The sequence below is a fragment of the Somniosus microcephalus genome, chromosome 31 (genome assembly GCF_052327205.1).
Source record: "Somniosus microcephalus isolate GS21.2 chromosome 31, FLI_Smic_1.0, whole genome shotgun sequence".
In the NCBI taxonomy this organism is placed as follows: Eukaryota; Metazoa; Chordata; class Chondrichthyes; order Squaliformes; family Somniosidae; genus Somniosus; species Somniosus microcephalus.
In genome coordinates this window covers 2,312,343-2,328,858 of record NC_141017.1, presented here as the reverse complement: position 1 = coordinate 2,328,858, position 16,516 = coordinate 2,312,343, and the positions used below count along the sequence as shown (strand labels likewise).

The 16,516-nt window shown below is 53.1% G+C and overlaps 1 protein-coding gene across 2 annotated transcripts in view; it reads left to right on the top strand.

Moving 5' to 3' along the window:
* pkn1a (protein kinase N1a) overlaps window positions 1–16,516 on the top strand; it is a 185,862-nt gene that overhangs the window by 33,489 nt on the left and 135,857 nt on the right. For both annotated transcript variants that reach the window (XM_085971468.1, XM_085971466.1), the window contains exon 3: window positions 6,590–6,735. In XM_085971468.1, the coding sequence (XP_085827594.1) occupies window positions 6,590–6,735 (146 nt within the window). The remainder of the gene's footprint in view (window positions 1–6,589; window positions 6,736–16,516) is intronic.

Below are 16,516 nucleotides of genomic sequence, written 5' to 3'. Positions count from 1 at the left end.
GGCTCGAGGGGCCGAATGGCCTACTCCTGCTCCTATCTTCTATGTTTCTATGTACAGTGTCACTCTCGCACCCTGCTCCCCGTACAGTGTCACTCTCGCACCCTGCTCCCCGTACAGTGTCACTCTCGTACACTGCTCCCCGTACAGTGTCACTCTCGCACCCTGCTCCCCGTACAGTGTCACTCTTGCCCTGCTCCCCGTACAGTGTCACTCTCACCCTGCTCCCCGTACAGTGTCACTCTCACCCTGCTCCCCGTACAGTGTCACTCACCCTGCTCCCCGTACAGTGTCACACTCACCCTGCTCCCCGTACAGTGTCACTCTCACCCTGCTCCCCGTACAGTGTCACTCTCGTACCCTGCTCCCCGTACAGTGTCATTCTCGCACCCTGCTCCCCGTACAGTGTCATTCTCGCACCCTGCTCCCCGTACAGTGTCACTCTCGCACCCTGCTCCCCGTACAGTGTCACTCTCGTACCCTGCTCCCCGTACAGTGTCACTCTCGCACCCTGCTCCCCGTACAGTGTCACTCTCACACCCTGCTCCCCGTACAGTGTCACTCTCGTACACTGCTCCCCGTACAGTGTCACTCTCGCACCCTGCTCCCCGTACAGTGTCACTCTCGTACACTGCTCCCCGTACAGTGTCACTCTCGCACCCTGCTCCCCGTACAGTGTCACTCTCGCACCCTGCTCCCCGTACAGTGTCACTCTCGTACACTGCTCCCCGTACAGTGTCACTCTCGCACCCTGCTCCCCGTACAGTGTCACTCTCGCACCCTGCTCCCCGTACAGTGTCACTCTCGCACCCTGCTCCCCGTACAGTGTCACTCTCGCACCCTGCTCCCCGTACAGTGTCACTCTTGCCCTGCTCCCCGTACAGTGTCACTCTCGCACCCTGCTCCCCGTACAGTGTCACTCTTGCCCTGCTCCCCGTACAGTGTCACACTCACCCTGCTCCCCGTACAGTGTCACTCTCGCACCCTGCTCCCCGTACAGTGTCACTCTCGCACCCTGCTCCCCGTCCAGTGTCACTCTCTCACCGCGCTCCCCGTCCAGTGTCACTCTCGCACCCTGCTCCCCGTACAGTGTCATTCTCGTACCCTGCTCCCCGTACAGTGTCACTCACACCCTGCTCCCCATACAGTGTCACTCTCGCACCCTGCTCCCCGTACAGTGTCATTCTCGCACCCTGCTCCCCGTACAGTGTCACTCTCGCACCCTGCTCCCCGTACAGTGTCACTCTCTCACCCTGCTCCCCGTACAGTGTCACTCTCGCACCCTGCTCCCCGTACAGTGTCACTCTCGCACCCTGCTCCCCGTACAGTGTCACTCTCGTACCCTGCTCCCCGTACAGTGTCACTCTCGCACCCTGCTCCCCGTACAGTGTCACTCTCGTACACTGCTCCCCGTACAGTGTCACTCTCGCACCCTGCTCCCCGTACAGTGTCACTCTCGTACACTGCTCCCCGTACAGTGTCACTCTCGCACCCTGCTCCCCGTACAGTGTCACTCTCGCACCCTGCTCCCCGTACAGTGTCACTCTCGCACCCTGCTCCCCGTACAGTGTCACTCTCGCACCCTGCTCCCCGTACAGTGTCACTCTTGCCCTGCTCCCCGTACAGTGTCACTCTCGCACCCTGCTCCCCGTACAGTGTCACTCTTGCCCTGCTCCCCGTACAGTGTCACACTCACCCTGCTCCCCGTACAGTGTCACTCTCGCACCCTGCTCCCCGTACAGTGTCACTCTCGCACCCTGCTCCCCGTACAGTGTCACTCTCTCACCGCGCTCCCCGTCCAGTGTCACTCTCGCACCCTGCTCCCCGTACAGTGTCATTCTCGTACCCTGCTCCCCGTACAGTGTCACTCACACCCTGCTCCCCATACAGTGTCACTCTCGCACCCTGCTCCCCGTACAGTGTCACTCTCACCCTGCTCCCCGTACAGTGTCACTCTCGCACCCTGCTCCCCGTACAGTGTCACTCTCGCACCCTGCTCCCCGTACAGTGTCACTCTCGTACACTGCTCCCCGTACAGTGTCACTCTCGCCCTGCTCCCCGTACAGTGTCACTCTCGCACCCTGCTCCCCGTACAGTGTCACTCTCGCACCCTGCTCCCCGTACAGTGTCACTCTCGCGCCCTGCTCCCCGTACAGTGTCACTCTCGCACCCTGCTCCCCGTACAGTGTCACTCTCGCACCCTGCTCCCCGTACAGTGCCACTCTCGCACCCTGCTCCCCGTACAGTGTCACTCTCGCGCCCTGCTCCCCGTACAGTGTCACTCTCGCACCCTGCTCCCCGTACAGTGTCACTCTCGCACCCTGCTCCCCGTACAGTGTCACTCTCGTACACTGCTCCCCGTACAGTGTCACTCTCGCACCCTGCTCCCCGTACAGTGTCACTCTCGTACACTGCTCCCCGTACAGTGTCACTCTCGCACCCTGCTCCCCGTACAGTGTCACTCTCGCACCCTGCTCCCCGTACAGTGTCACTCTCGTACACTGCTCCCCGTACAGTGTCACTCTCGCACCCTGCTCCCCGTACAGTGTCACTCTCGCACCCTGCTCCCCGTACAGTGTCACTCTCGCACCCTGCTCCCCGTACAGTGTCACTCTTGCCCTGCTCCCCGTACAGTGTCACTCTCGCACCCTGCTCCCCGTACAGTGTCACTCTTGCCCTGCTCCCCGTACAGTGTCACACTCACCCTGCTCCCCGTACAGTGTCACTCTCGCACCCTGCTCCCCGTACAGTGTCACTCTCGCACCCTGCTCCCCGTACAGTGTCACTCTCTCACCGCGCTCCCCGTCCAGTGTCACTCTCGCACCCTGCTCCCCGTACAGTGTCACTCTCTCACCCTGCTCTCCGTACAGTGTCACTCTCGCACCCTGCTCCCCATACAGTGTCACTCTCGCACCCTGCTCCCCGTACATTGTCACTCTCGCACCCTGCTCCCCGTACAGTGTCACTCTCGCACCCTGCTCCCCGTACAGCGTCACTCTCACACCCTGCTCCCCGTACAGTGTCACTCTCACACCCTGCTCCCCGTACAGTGTCACTCTCGCACCCTGCTCCCCGTACAGTGTCACTCTCGCACCCTGCTCCCCGTACAGTGTCACTCTCGCACCCTGCTCCCCGTACAGTGTCACTCTCGCACCCTGCGCCCCGTACAGTGTCACTCTCACCGTGCTCCCTGCACAGTGTCACTCCCGTACCCTGCTCCCCGTACAGTGTCACTCTCGCACCCTGCTCCCCGTACAGTGTCACTCTCACCCTGCTCCCCGTACAGTGTCACTCTCACCGTGCGCCCCGTACAGTGTCACTCTCGCACCCTGCTCCCCGTACAGTGTCACTCTCACACCCTGCTCCCCGTACAGTGTCACTCTCGCACCCTGCTCCCCGTACAGTGTCACTCTCGCACCCTGCTCCCCGTACAGTGTCACTCTCGCACCCTGCTCCCCGTACAGTGTCACTCCCACACCCTGCTCCCCGTCCAGTGTCACTCTCGCACCCTGCGCCCCGTACAGTGTCACTCTCGCACCCTGCTCCCCGTACAGTGTCACTCTCGTACCCTGCTCCCCGTACAGTGTCACTCTCGCACCCTGCTCCCCGTACAGTGTCACTCTCGTACACTGCTCCCCGTACAGTGTCACTCTCGCACCCTGCTCCCCGTACAGTGTCACTCTCGCACCCTGCTCCCCGTACAGTGTCACTCTCGCACCCTGCTCCCCGTACAGTGTCACTCTCGCACCCTGCTCCCCGTACAGTGTCACTCTCGCACCCTGCTCCCCGTACAGTGCCACTCTCACACCCTGCTCCCCGTACAGTGTCACTCTCACCCTGCTCCCCGTACAGTGTCACTCTCGCACCCTGCTCCCCGTACAGTGTCACTCTCGCACCCTGCTCCCCGTACAGTGTCACTCTCGCACCCTGCTCCCCGTACAGTGTCACTCTCGCACCCTGCTCCCCGTACAGCGTCACTCTCACCCTGCTCCCCGTACAGTGTCACTCTCGTACCCTGCTCCCCGTACAGTGTCACTCTCACCCTGCTCCCCGTACAGTGTCACTCTCGCACCCTGCTCCCCGTACAGTGTCACTCTCGCACCCTGCTCCCCGTACAGTGTCACTCTCGCACCCTGCTCCCCGTCCAGTGTCACTCTCACCCTGCTCCCCGTACAGTGTCACTCTCGCACCCTGCGCCCCGTACAGTGTCACTCTCACCCTGCTCCCCGTACAGTGTCACTCTCGCACCCTGCTCCCCGTACAGTGTCACTCTCGCACCCTGCTCCCCGTACAGCGTCACTCTCACACCCTGCTCCCCGTACAGTGTCACTCTCGCACCCTGCTCCCCGTACAGTGTCACTCTCGCACCCTGCTCCCCGTACAGTGTCACTCTCACACCCTGCTCCCCGTACAGTGTCACTCTCGCACCCTGCTCCCCGTACAGTGTCACTCTCGCACCCTGCTCCCCGTACAGTGTCACTCTCGCACCCTGCTCCCCGTACAGTGTCACTCTCGCACCCTGCTCCCCGTACAGTGTCACTCTCGCACCCTGCTCCCCGTACAGTGTCACTCTCTCACCCTGCTCCCCGTACAGTGTCACTCTCGCACCCTGCTCCCCATACAGTGTCACTCTCGCACCCTGCTCCCCGTACAGTGTCACTCTCGCACCCTGCTCCCCGTACAGTGTCACTCTCGCACCCTGCTCCCCGTACAGTGTCACTCTCGCACCCTGCTCCCCGTACAGTGTCACTCTCGTACCCTGCTCCCCGTACAGTGTCACTCTCGTACCCTGCTCCCCGTACAGTGTCACTCTCGTACCCTGCTCCCCGTACAGTGTCACTCTCGCACCCTGCTCCCCGTACAGTGTCACTCGCACCCTGCTCCCCGTACAGTGTCACTCTCGCACCCTGCTCCCCGTACAGTGTCACTCTCGCACCCTGCTCCCCGTACAGTGTCACTCTCTCACCGCGCTCCCCGTCCAGTGTCACTCTCGCACCCTGCTCCCCGTACAGTGTCACTCTCTCACCCTGCTCTCCGTACAGTGTCACTCTCGCACCCTGCTCCCCGTACAGTGTCACTCTCGCACCCTGCTCCCCGTACAGTGTCACTCTCGCACCCTGCTCCCCGTACAGTGTCACTCTCGCACCCTGCTCCCCGTACAGTGTCACTCTCGCACCCTGCTCCCCGTACAGTGTCACTCTCTCACCCTGCTCCCCGTACAGTGTCACTCTCGCACCCTGCTCCCCATACAGTGTCACTCTCGCACCCTGCTCCCCGTACAGTGTCACTCTCGCACCCTGCTCCCCGTACAGTGTCACTCTCGCACCCTGCTCCCCGTACAGTGTCACTCTCGCACCCTGCTCCCCGTACAGTGTCACTCTCGTACCCTGCTCCCCGTACAGTGTCACTCTCGTACCCTGCTCCCCGTACAGTGTCACTCTCGTACCCTGCTCCCCGTACAGTGTCACTCTCGCACCCTGCTCCCCGTACAGTGTCACTCGCACCCTGCTCCCCGTACAGTGTCACTCTCGCACCCTGCTCCCCGTACAGTGTCACTCTCGCACCCTGCTCCTGCTAGAGTTTCAAATTTTCCCGTTCCCTATTACCTCTGTATAAATATTATTATATTCGAGTTTTATACTTTAGTGAGGAGAAGAATTACTGGACTTAATTCTGAAAAGTTAATTTACTGTTTAAATGTATGTCTTGGTACAAATGTACAGGGAATTCCGCCAGTATATAATTCTAAAAATCTGGTTGATCCTGGTTGAGTTTTGTTGCTGGGATGTTTTGGAAGGGCTGTTCTCAGTGATTCCTCATTGTTGGATGAATCCTGAGTTAGAACACCGAGATCTGTTAATATCAGCAAGTTGAAGTAGATGGAAATCCGTAGGAACTGAGATTTAACTTTTGTAGGTCGGCCCTGAGGTGCCATTAAACACACCTGCGTGGTCCATGAAGACAGAAAGAACATAAGAAATAGGTGCAGGAATAGGCCACTCAGCCCCTCGAGCCTGTTCCGCTATTCAATAAGATCATGGCTGATCTTGGGCTCCAAGCCACTTCCCCGCCCGCTCCCCATAACCCTTCACTCCCTTATCTTGCAAAAACCTGTCTATCTCCACCTTAATGTATTTAATGACCCAGCCTCCACAGCTCTCGGGCAGAGAATTCCACAGATTTACGACCCTCAGAAGGAATTCCTCCTTATCTCAGTTCTAAAAGGACGACTCTTTATTCTAAAATTGTGCCCCCGAGTTCTAGATTTCCCCACGAGGGGAAATATCCTCTCTGCATCTACCTTGTCGAGCCCCCTCAGTATCTTATATGTTTCAATAAGATCACACCTCATTCTTCTGAATTCCAATGAGCCCAGCCTGCTCAACCTTTCCTCATAAGTCAACCCCCTCATCTGTGGAATTAACCGTGTGAATCGTCTCTGAACTGCCCCTAATGTAAGTATATCCTTCCTTAAATAAGGAGACGAGACTAAGACAAGAGCTTGGGTCAGCCCTCCTGTCTGAGGATAGGATGAATCTACTTTAGCAATGTTTGCATACATTAATGCATGGTCTGTTATTTCTTTTTAAAGGCAAACCGGAATTAAGTCTCCTTGAGCTGAGAATTGAAGAGTTGCGGCATCACTTTCGTGTGGAACATGCTGTGTCGGAAGGGGCGAAAAACGTCCTTCGCCTGCTGGGGTCGGGGAAGGTTCACGATAAGAAAGCACTGTCCGAGGTAAAGAATCGGAGGCAAGACGTCTTTTGAAAATGAGATTCCCTCCATGTCATGTACTTGGTGAGAGTGAGCAATCCACTCTTGGCTTTCATTTTGACAAGAGACTGTCACTGAGATTGCCGCTTTGCAATTCACTGTCGAATATTTATTCACTATAACTAGTAATTCTACAACCTATCCCTTTTAACGTGGCCAGTTTCAATTGATTTTCCTATATTTTGTTTGTTTATCTCTAAATTCTAGAATTGAATTTCTCACTTTAATTGCATCTGTAAAAGTTCTGTCTCCTTTTAAAACTTTTTGAATTTTTATTTGGTGGGGTCAGGGTTAGCCATAATCAAATGTTTGCAGTTTCGAAGTACTAACGATGACTGCTCCATTAGACTGCACTTATGAGAAGCTAGGTAAGTACATGCGGGAGAAAGGACGAGAAGGATATTGCGATAGGTTTAGATGAAGTAAGGTGGGAGGAAGCTCGTGTGGAGCATGAACCAGTTCGGCCGAGTGGCCTGTCTCTGTTGTAAATTCTATGAAGGAACTGTTGATAGCGAGCACTTCTTCCTGGACTTGGGCAGCTCTGATTAGCTTCTGGGGCAATCTAAAGTCAGGCGACAGGAGAGGGGCCTCTCCTTCTGGTCAGTGACGTCACTGCAGGCGTCTCTGCTAGCGAGGGAATATTGAAGTTTCTTTCAAACAGTAAAGAATATATTGCAAAATATATATTTTTACTTTGGCAGTGTTTTGAACCCTAGACTTTCCTCCCTTTTATTGTGTTAAAATCTGTGGCGAATTGCTGAAACATCAGAATTGGTGTGGAGATCTAACGGCTGGAATTTATGGTTGGAGGCAGAAAGAGAGAATTCAAAAAATCTATCTGCCGTCTCCTTCAATCCATCAGCATGTGTATTATTGTCTCCGATTGGATTGTGTTTGCACTGTGCCACATCCTGTGTTCCATCTCTCCGAGCTGTTTTAGTATGTAGACGTTACAACACGGAAACAGGCCCAGTCAGTCAGTGTTGGCACTGGCGCTCCACGCGAACAAGTAGTTACAATCACATTTACCCGCCCTGTTCCCTTATCCCCTCAACCCGTTTGCTTCATCCACCTATCCAATTTAATCTTGAATTTTGACATAGTTTCTGCCTCAAACTCTAAATCTGAAAGTAAATTCTGTAGTCTTGCAGCTCTGTCTAAAGAATGTTCTCCTCGCTCTGTTATAAATCTCTTGTATTTAATCTCTGGCCCATTGTTTTTGACCCCTGAACCACTGGAAACAGTCTGATTCTATTATATCACCCCGTCATCTGTGTTCTAATGAAAAAAGACCCAATGTTTCAAGTCTTTCTTTGCATTTATATTTCTTCATACCAGGCAGCATCCTAGTGAATCGACGCGGTACCCTTAAGCCGCAAAAGCCTTCCTATATTGTGGAGCCCAATACTGCGCACAATACTCTAATTGAGGTTCTATGTCGGCTCATCACTACCTTTTGGCTTTTATGTTTTATACGTCTTGAGATAAAGCCTGGAATTATATGAACATTTTTCACAGCCGCACCAAGCTGAGGGTGCTGCCTTTAATGTCCTGTGAACCTGTCCCCTAAATCCCTCTGCTCTTCCACAGCACCGACCTTCCTTCCATTCAGAAGATCATTACCGCTGCTATATTCTTTAAAACCAAATTGCATCACCGAACAATTACTGACATTGAATTCCATCTGCCACATTTTGGCCCATTCCTCCTTTTATCAATATTATTTATGACTTCCTTTGGTCTTCTAAAGAATCAACTAGACCTCCTATTTTGTTTATCATTTGCAACTTTCAACACCACTCCCCCTAGGCCTGTATGCAAATCATTGATGTATGCCTTAACTTCCAAAAAGATTTTGATAAAGCAGCTGCTAGGAAAAATAGATCTAATGGAATTTTAGGACAGTTCCATGTTGGATAGGGGTCCGGACTTTGTAAAATGGGCCCTCCGTCCCCACGGTGTAAAATGGGCCCTCAGTCCCGACTTTGTAAAATGGGCCCTCAGTCCCCACTGTGTAAAATGGGCCCTCAGTCCCCACTGTGTAAAATGGGCCCTCAGTCCCCACTGTGTAAAATGGGCCCTCAGTCCCCACTGTGTAAAATGGGCCCTCAGTCCCCACTGTGTAAAATGGGCCCTCGGTCCCCACTGTGTAAAATGGGCCCTCGGTCCCCACGGTGTAAAATGGGCCCTCGGTCCCCACTGTGTAAAATGGGCCCTCAGTCCCCACGGTGTAAAATGGGCCCTCAGTCCCCACTGTGTAAAATGGGCCCTCAGTCCCCACTGTGTAAAATGGGCCTCAGTCCCCACTGTGTAAAATGGGCCCTCAATCCCCACTGTGTAAAATGGGCCCTCAGTCCCCACTGTGTAAAATGGGCCCTCAGTCCCCACTGTGTAAAATGGGCCCTCAGTCCCCACTGTGTAAAATGGGCCCTCAGTCCCCACTGTGTAAAATGGGCCCTCAGTCCCCACTGTGTAAAATGGGCCCTCAGTCCCCACTGTGTAAAATGGGCCCTCAGTCCCCACTGTGTAAAATGGGCCCTCGGTCCCCACTGTGTAAAATGGGCCCTCGGTCCCCACTGTGTAAAATGGGCCCTCAGTCCCCACTGTGTAAAATGGGCCCTCAGTCCCCACTGTGTAAAATGGGCCCTCGGTCCCCACTGTGTAAAATGGGCCCTCGGTCCCCACGGTGTAAAATGGGCCCTCGGTCCCCACGGTGTAAAATGGGCCCTCGGTCCCCACTGTGTAAAATGGGCCCTCGGTCCCCACTGTGTAAAATGGGCCCTCGGTCCCCACTGTGTAAAATGGGCCCTCGGTCCCCACTGTGTAAAATGGGCCCTCAGTCCCCACTGTGTAAAATGGGCCCTCAGTCCCCACTGTGTAAAATGGGCCCTCGGTCCGCACTGTGTAAAATGGGCCCTCGGTCCCCACGGTGTAAAATGGGCCCTCGGTCCCCACTGTGTAAAATGGGCCCTCGGTCCCCACTGTGTAAAATGGGCCCTCGGTCCCCGCTGTGTAAAATGGGCCCTCAGTCCCCGCTGTGTAAAATGGGCCCTCAGTCCCCACTGTGTAAAATGGGTCCTCAGTCCCCACTGTGTAAAATGGGCCTCAGTCCCCACTGTGTAAAATGAGCCCTCAATCCCCACTGTGTAAAATGGGCCCTCAGTCCCCACTGTGTAAAATGGGCCCTCAGTCCCCGCTGTGTAAAATGGGCCCTCAGTCCCCACTGTGTAAAATGGGCCCTCAGTCCCCGCTGTGTAAAATGGGCCCTCAGTCCCCACTGTGTAAAATGGGCCCTCAGTCCCCACTGTGTAAAATGGGCCCTCAGTCCCCACTGTGTAAAATGGGCCCTCGGTCCCCACTGTGTAAAATGGGCCCTCAATCCCCACTGTGTAAAATGGGCCCTCAGTCCCCACTGTGTAAAATGGGCCCTCAGTCCCCACTGTGTAAAATGGGCCCTCAGTCCCCACTGTGTAAAATGGGCCCTCAGTCCCCACTGTGTAAAATGGGCCCTCAATCCCCACTGTGTAAAATGGGCCCTCAGTCCCCACTGTGTAAAATGGGCCCTCGGTCCCCACTGTGTAAAATGGGCCCTCAGTCCCCACTGTGTAAAATGGGCCCTCGGTCCCCACGGTGTAAAATGGGCCCTCAGTCCCCACGGTGTAAAATGGGCCCTCAGTCCCCACGGTGTAAAATGGGCCCTCAGTCCCCACGGTGTAAAATGAGCCCTCAGTCCCCACGGTGTAAAATGGGCCTCAGTCCCCACGGTGTAAAATGGGCCCTCAGTCCCCACGGTGTAAAATGGGCCTCAGTCCCCACGGTGTAAAATGGGCTCTCAGTCTCCGCTGTGTAAAATGGGCCCTCAGTCCCCACTGTGTAAAATGGGCCTCAGTCCCCACGGTGTAAAATGGGCTCTCAGTCTCCGCTGTGTAAAATGGGCCCTCGGTCCCCACTGTGTAAAATGGGCCCTCGGTCCCCACGGTGTAAAATGGGCCCTCAGTCCCCACTGTGTAAAATGGGCTCTCAGTCTCCGCTGTGTAAAATGGGCCCTCGGTCCCCACGGTGTAAAATGGGCCCTCGGTCCCCACGGTGTAAAATGGGCCCTCAGTCCCCACTGTGTAAAATGGGCCCTCAGTCCCCACGGTGTAAAATGGGCCCTCAGTCCCCACTGTGTAAAATGGGCCCTCGGTCCCCACTGTGTAAAATGGGCCCTCAGTCCCCACTGTGTAAAATGGGCCCTCAGCCCCCAGTGTAAAATGAGCCCTCAGTCCCCACGGTGTAAAATGGGCCCTCAGTCCCCACTGTGTAAAATGGGCCCTCGGTCCCCACTGTGTAAAATGGGCCCTCAGTCCCCACTGTGTAAAATGGGCCCTCAGTCCCCACTGTGTAAAATGGGCCCTCAGTCCCCACGGTGTAAAATGGGCCTCAGTCCCCACTGTGTAAAATGGGCCCTCAGTCTCCGCTGTGTAAAATGGGCTCTCAGTCCCCACGGTGTAAAATGGGCCCTCAGTCCCCACGGTGTAAAATGGGCCCTCAGTCCCCACTGTGTAAAATGGGCCCTCGGTCCCCACTGTGTAAAATGGGCCCTCAGTCCCCACGGTGTAAAATGGGCCCTCAGTCCCCACTGTGTAAAATGGGCCCTCAGTCCCCACTGTGTAAAATGGGCTCTCAGTCTCCGCTGTGTAAAATGGGCCCTCAGTCCCCACTATGTTAACTTTTTGCACTGCTGGGGGAGTCTAGGACAAGGGGACAAGAGCCAGACCATTCAGGAGAGAAGATTGTAAATTCTTCTTCCTGCAAAGTGATGCACGCTGGCATGTAGTGGGTTTTCACCGATACCGGTCCCCCGTTACACACAGTTCTTGGACATCAGGATTTATAAGAACAAAATACACACAGCCCAGGGTTTTGGCTCAACCTTTGATTAGTTCGTTTATTGAACACACACACAATTTCTTCTCCAGTATAAATCCCTACGATTTATATTAGGCTAGCAACCCCAAAATACAAACCCCTACGCAAGGGTCATTTGCATCGACACAGTATGACACAATTAAACCCGTCCGCGATTTGACTGTTACATAGTTACCCAGACTCAATCACAAAACCCTTATTGTGATCTGACTGAAACTCACAAATTTACTCAGACTCAATCATAAAAGCCCCCTCTCTGATTGGGCTGAAAAATACAATCACCACTCACGATCGACTGTCTCTTGGAGTTGATTGTTGGCCCGAATCTTTCTGTTCGCTGTTCTGCCGTCGGCTTCCACCCACGATGTCTTCGAAGTGATCTCACTTTAAACCACAACCAACCTTCAGTATTTCCTGGCCCCCTCTGAACATACGATGGCCATATCAGAATGTGTGAATTCTTCCTGGGATTGTCCATTGATTTGAGAGATCTTTTTGACAATGCAACCCTCCCAAAGTGACTGCATGTGCGAAGTTGTTGGTCTCTGTTAGCGTTCGTATTCAAAAGATTCAAGGCCCAACCCATTGTCTAGGCCTGCACTGAAACTGGTTATTCGGGGGCCATGGTCTAAGGTGGACAATGTAACCCCTTAAGGTACATGAAGATGCGGATGTTCTTGTATCTTCCCTTTAGATTCGTATATTAGATTGTCTGTGAAGGTTCGTAGTTTCGGCTGCAATGTTTGAATTAACCCTTTATTGCCCAGCTCTTTTTGAGGGCTGTGCACTTCTGGGTTTTTATCTTTCATAGTCCAATATTTTCACTGTTGGGGGCGGAATCGATCCTACATCTCCCCCCTTTAATATCTCTTACATTAGAGATATTACTTCCGTCCATTCTTCTGCATTGTCGGTCCCAGCTAAATCTCACATTTTTTTACACAGTCTATAAATTTGATTCTATAAACCCAAATCCCCTTTATACAGTCTGACATAATAAAACTCACTACACACTTGGTTTGAGCATAAAGCAAGGCTTTAATCAACATGTTTCAGAACATGGAGGTCTAGTTGTACTTCACTAGTTCCTTGTCTTACAACATGTCCCTGGATAGCTGGGGTCGACGCCCGAGTATTTATACTCCTTGGACGGCACCACCAACTGGCCGTCCAGCGTTATTTCATGAGTAGTTTTTTGATGAATGATGAGATTTATAACATTCTTCCTGCCTAAAAGATTTGGAAGTCCGACGACTTCCTCTTAGCGGATTAGGCGGACCACTAATAGCCGCAGTCTTTTAGATTTTTGTTTATGACTAGAAGGCACGTCTCCCCGGACCGTGTCTTGGTCCCTGGGCCGCTTGATCCGTACCGGTAGATCGACAGGGCCCGCGTTGCTCTGATCGACCCGAGGGAAGCTGGGGAGATCGTGACCCCGAGTGCGGGTCCCCACAGGCGCAGAACTGGCTTCATCCTGTTGGATAGCCGGGGATTGACCGGCGTCCTGGCTTCGGGTGGCCATCCCACGGGGAGCGCTCAGCTCCCCGAGTGGATCCGGTGGGGCAGCTGGCAGATCTCTCGATGTCCCAGGTAGGGCGTTATCTTCGGGGGAGTGCAGAGTGTCGGCATCATCCCCGTGGGTCCCTCTATTGGTTGGGTCCGTGGAACCGGCCAGACAGGGAGCCAGGTCCCGGAGCGAAACGGTGGACTCCCAGCCATCAGGGTGCGTGTACGTGGGGTTGACGTCCGTGAGTTCTACCTCGTCGATGAGAGGATCATTTTTAGATGATCGGATGAATCTTCGGAGCAGCACGGGGCCGGGAGCTGCCAACCATGATGGTAGAGACGTCCCATGGGTGGAGCGACGCTGGAAGCTGAAGACTCGCTCGTGAGGTGTGACATTGGTAGACGTAGAAAGGAGAGACCTGATGGAATGCAACACGTCAGGGAGCATAGTTTCCCACTGCTGGTCTAGTAGGTTGCATGACCTCCGCGCAAGACGAACAGCGTTCCAAATGATAGCGTTGTGTCTCTCAACCTGTCCGTTACTGATGGGATGGTACGGTGTCGTTTTACTTGTGGCGATTCCCCGTTGGGAGAGATAACTTTTGAGTTTGCTTGACATGAAGGAGGGACCCCGATCAGAGTGGATGAAATTGGCCGTACCGCAAAGGGAAAAGACTTGATCAAGGCATTTGATCACTGTGGAAGTAAGCATATTGGGACAGGGGAAAGCAAAGGGAAAGCGTGAATATTCGCCCACCATAGTCAGTAAGTAGGTGTTTCGCGTTGAGGAAGGCAATGGCCCTTTAAAGTCAATGCTGAGTCGCTTCATAGGCTGCATAGTGTGTATGAGCGAGCCATCCGATGGACGGAAGAATTGCGGTTTTAATTACACGCAAATTCTGCAGGAGGAACACGTTCTTTTCACATTTTCCGTAGAAAATGGAAGATTTTTATATCGCACCAAGTGCAACATATGGGTAACGCCAGGATGGCATAAGTCAGTATGAAGATCCGCCAGAGTCGAAGTTGACATAGAAGAGCAGAATGCCCGCGTGAGGGTATCCAGGGCCACATTCTCTTTGCCGGGTCGATAATGTATGGTGTATCCAAAGGCAGCCAATTCCATCCTCCAGAGTTGTATTTTGTTATTCTTGATCTTAGTGCGTTTTCGGTTATCCAGCCACGGAGCGCTGATCGATTATAAGTGTGAAATGGCGACGAGCGAGAAAATGACTCCATTTACGTACCGCTTCGATGATGGCCGTAGCCTCCTTCTCGACAGGAGGATAATGGAGCTCGCTACCCTGCAAAGTTCTGGACAGAAATGCAACGGGTCGACCACCTTGATTCAAGAGATCGCCACATCCGATGCATCGCACTCGACCACGAAAGGAAGATTTTCATCAATAGAACGAAGCGTGGCTTTTTCCAGTTGTCGCTTGAGGAGGTTGAAAGCTGAAATAGCCGTTGCCTCCAATGGAAATAACTTTGTGTGAAGCAGGGGCTGGATCTTGTCGGAGAAGTGGGGTATCCATTTTGCATAATAGGCGAACATGCCAAGTGCCTGACAAAGAGAACCGAGATTCGTAGGGGGAGGGAGCTCCTGAAGCGGACGAAGTCGCTCCGGATCTGGTTTGATGACACTGTTGCCCACCCAGTAGCCAAGGATGTTGACTGGTACTGATTTCACAGATTTGGACTCATTTAAGGTTAAGTTGCGATGACGGAGAACGTCAAAAAATTTCTGGAGGTTGGCATCATGCTCCTTCTGGTCATGACCAGCAATGGTGATATTATCCAGATACGGAAAAGTGTCCGTTAAGTTCTCCTGTTTGACTAGGCTATCCATTGTCCATTGAAAGACAGCCACCCCATTGGTGACCCCAAATGGAAGGCGACAAAACTGGTAACGCCGACCATTGGCCTCAAAGACCGTATACTTCTTGTCAGAGCCCTTTAACGGCACTTGATGATAAGCGCTCTTTAAATCAAAAGTTGAAAATACCTTGTAGTTGGCAAGGTTATTGACCATGTCATCGATGTGTGGTAGTGAGTAGGCATCCAAGTCGGTATACTGGTTAATAGTTTGCGAGTAATCGATGCAAAGACGTTTCTTGTGTTGCTTCAGAGGATTTTTAACAACGACAACTTGAGCCCGCCAGGAAGATGAACATGGCTTAATGATACCGTCAGCTAGAAGGCAGGAGATTTCTGTCTCGATAAAGGATCGATCATCTTGGCTGAAACGTCGTGATTTAGTGACTATGGGCTTACATCGGGGGGAAAGATTGGCAAACAAGGAGGGCTCGTTGAGCAAAGCCGCCAAAAGCGCACAAAACGGTACTTTGGAAATAGTAAGCTCCGGCTTTGACCCTCCAAACTCGAAAGTGAGTCTTTTGTGTTGTTTCTGGAAATCCTGTCCCAGGAGCACGTTACTGCATAGGTTCTTGAGCACCCCGAGCCGGGTGGAGAAATAAGTGCGGCCATTGAGAATAAAGTCGACAAGACAAAAGTCGGAAGAATTGGTGGTCAGTGTCGTCGGAGCCATTGCAATTTTCCCTGTCCGAGGGGTAAATACACAGTTTTAACTTACTGACAGCCCGGTCAATAATGAAGCTGTCAGAGCTGCATGAGTCGATTAGTGCACTCAATGTGTCCATTTACCGAAACCTTCGTGGCTGCATGGGACAGACTTTGGGGAAAAACAGCTGTGATGGGAGGAGGGGCAGTTTTACCCTTGACAGCTGTAACCTTCGTAGTGGTTCTTGGCGGAGGAGCAGTTTTATAGATTGCAGCTGTAACCTTAGTAGTGGCTCTTGGGGGAGGAGCAGTTTTATAGATGCAAAACTAACGGGAGCTCTTGACCGGTATACCTTAGAAAAGTGGCCTTTCTTATTAACAGCGGCTCTTGACTGGCATACCTTAGAAAAGTGACCTTTCTTGCTGCAATGATTGCAGGTCGCGTTACGAGCAGGACAAAATTTCCTATAATGGAACGCACCTCCACAAAAGAAACACTTCCTTCCAGATTGCCAAGATGCCGCTAGGGCGGGGTCGTCATCAGTGTAGGTTTCTAGGGTAGGGCTGTCATCAGCCGGGTTGGAGCCGCCATCCGTGAGGGCTTCCGCCCGAGGCCTAGCGAAAGAGTCACTAAAAGTGATAGCAGCAGCCCGTGCACGTGGTGAAAGATAGGTGTCTGCATTCCTCTTTGCTAAGTTCAGAGAACATGCCTGGTCATAGGCAGCCTGTAACTTGAGGGTTTTATTCTCCAACAGACGCTGACGCATGAAGGGAGACGCAATCCCATTAATAAAGGAATCACAAATTA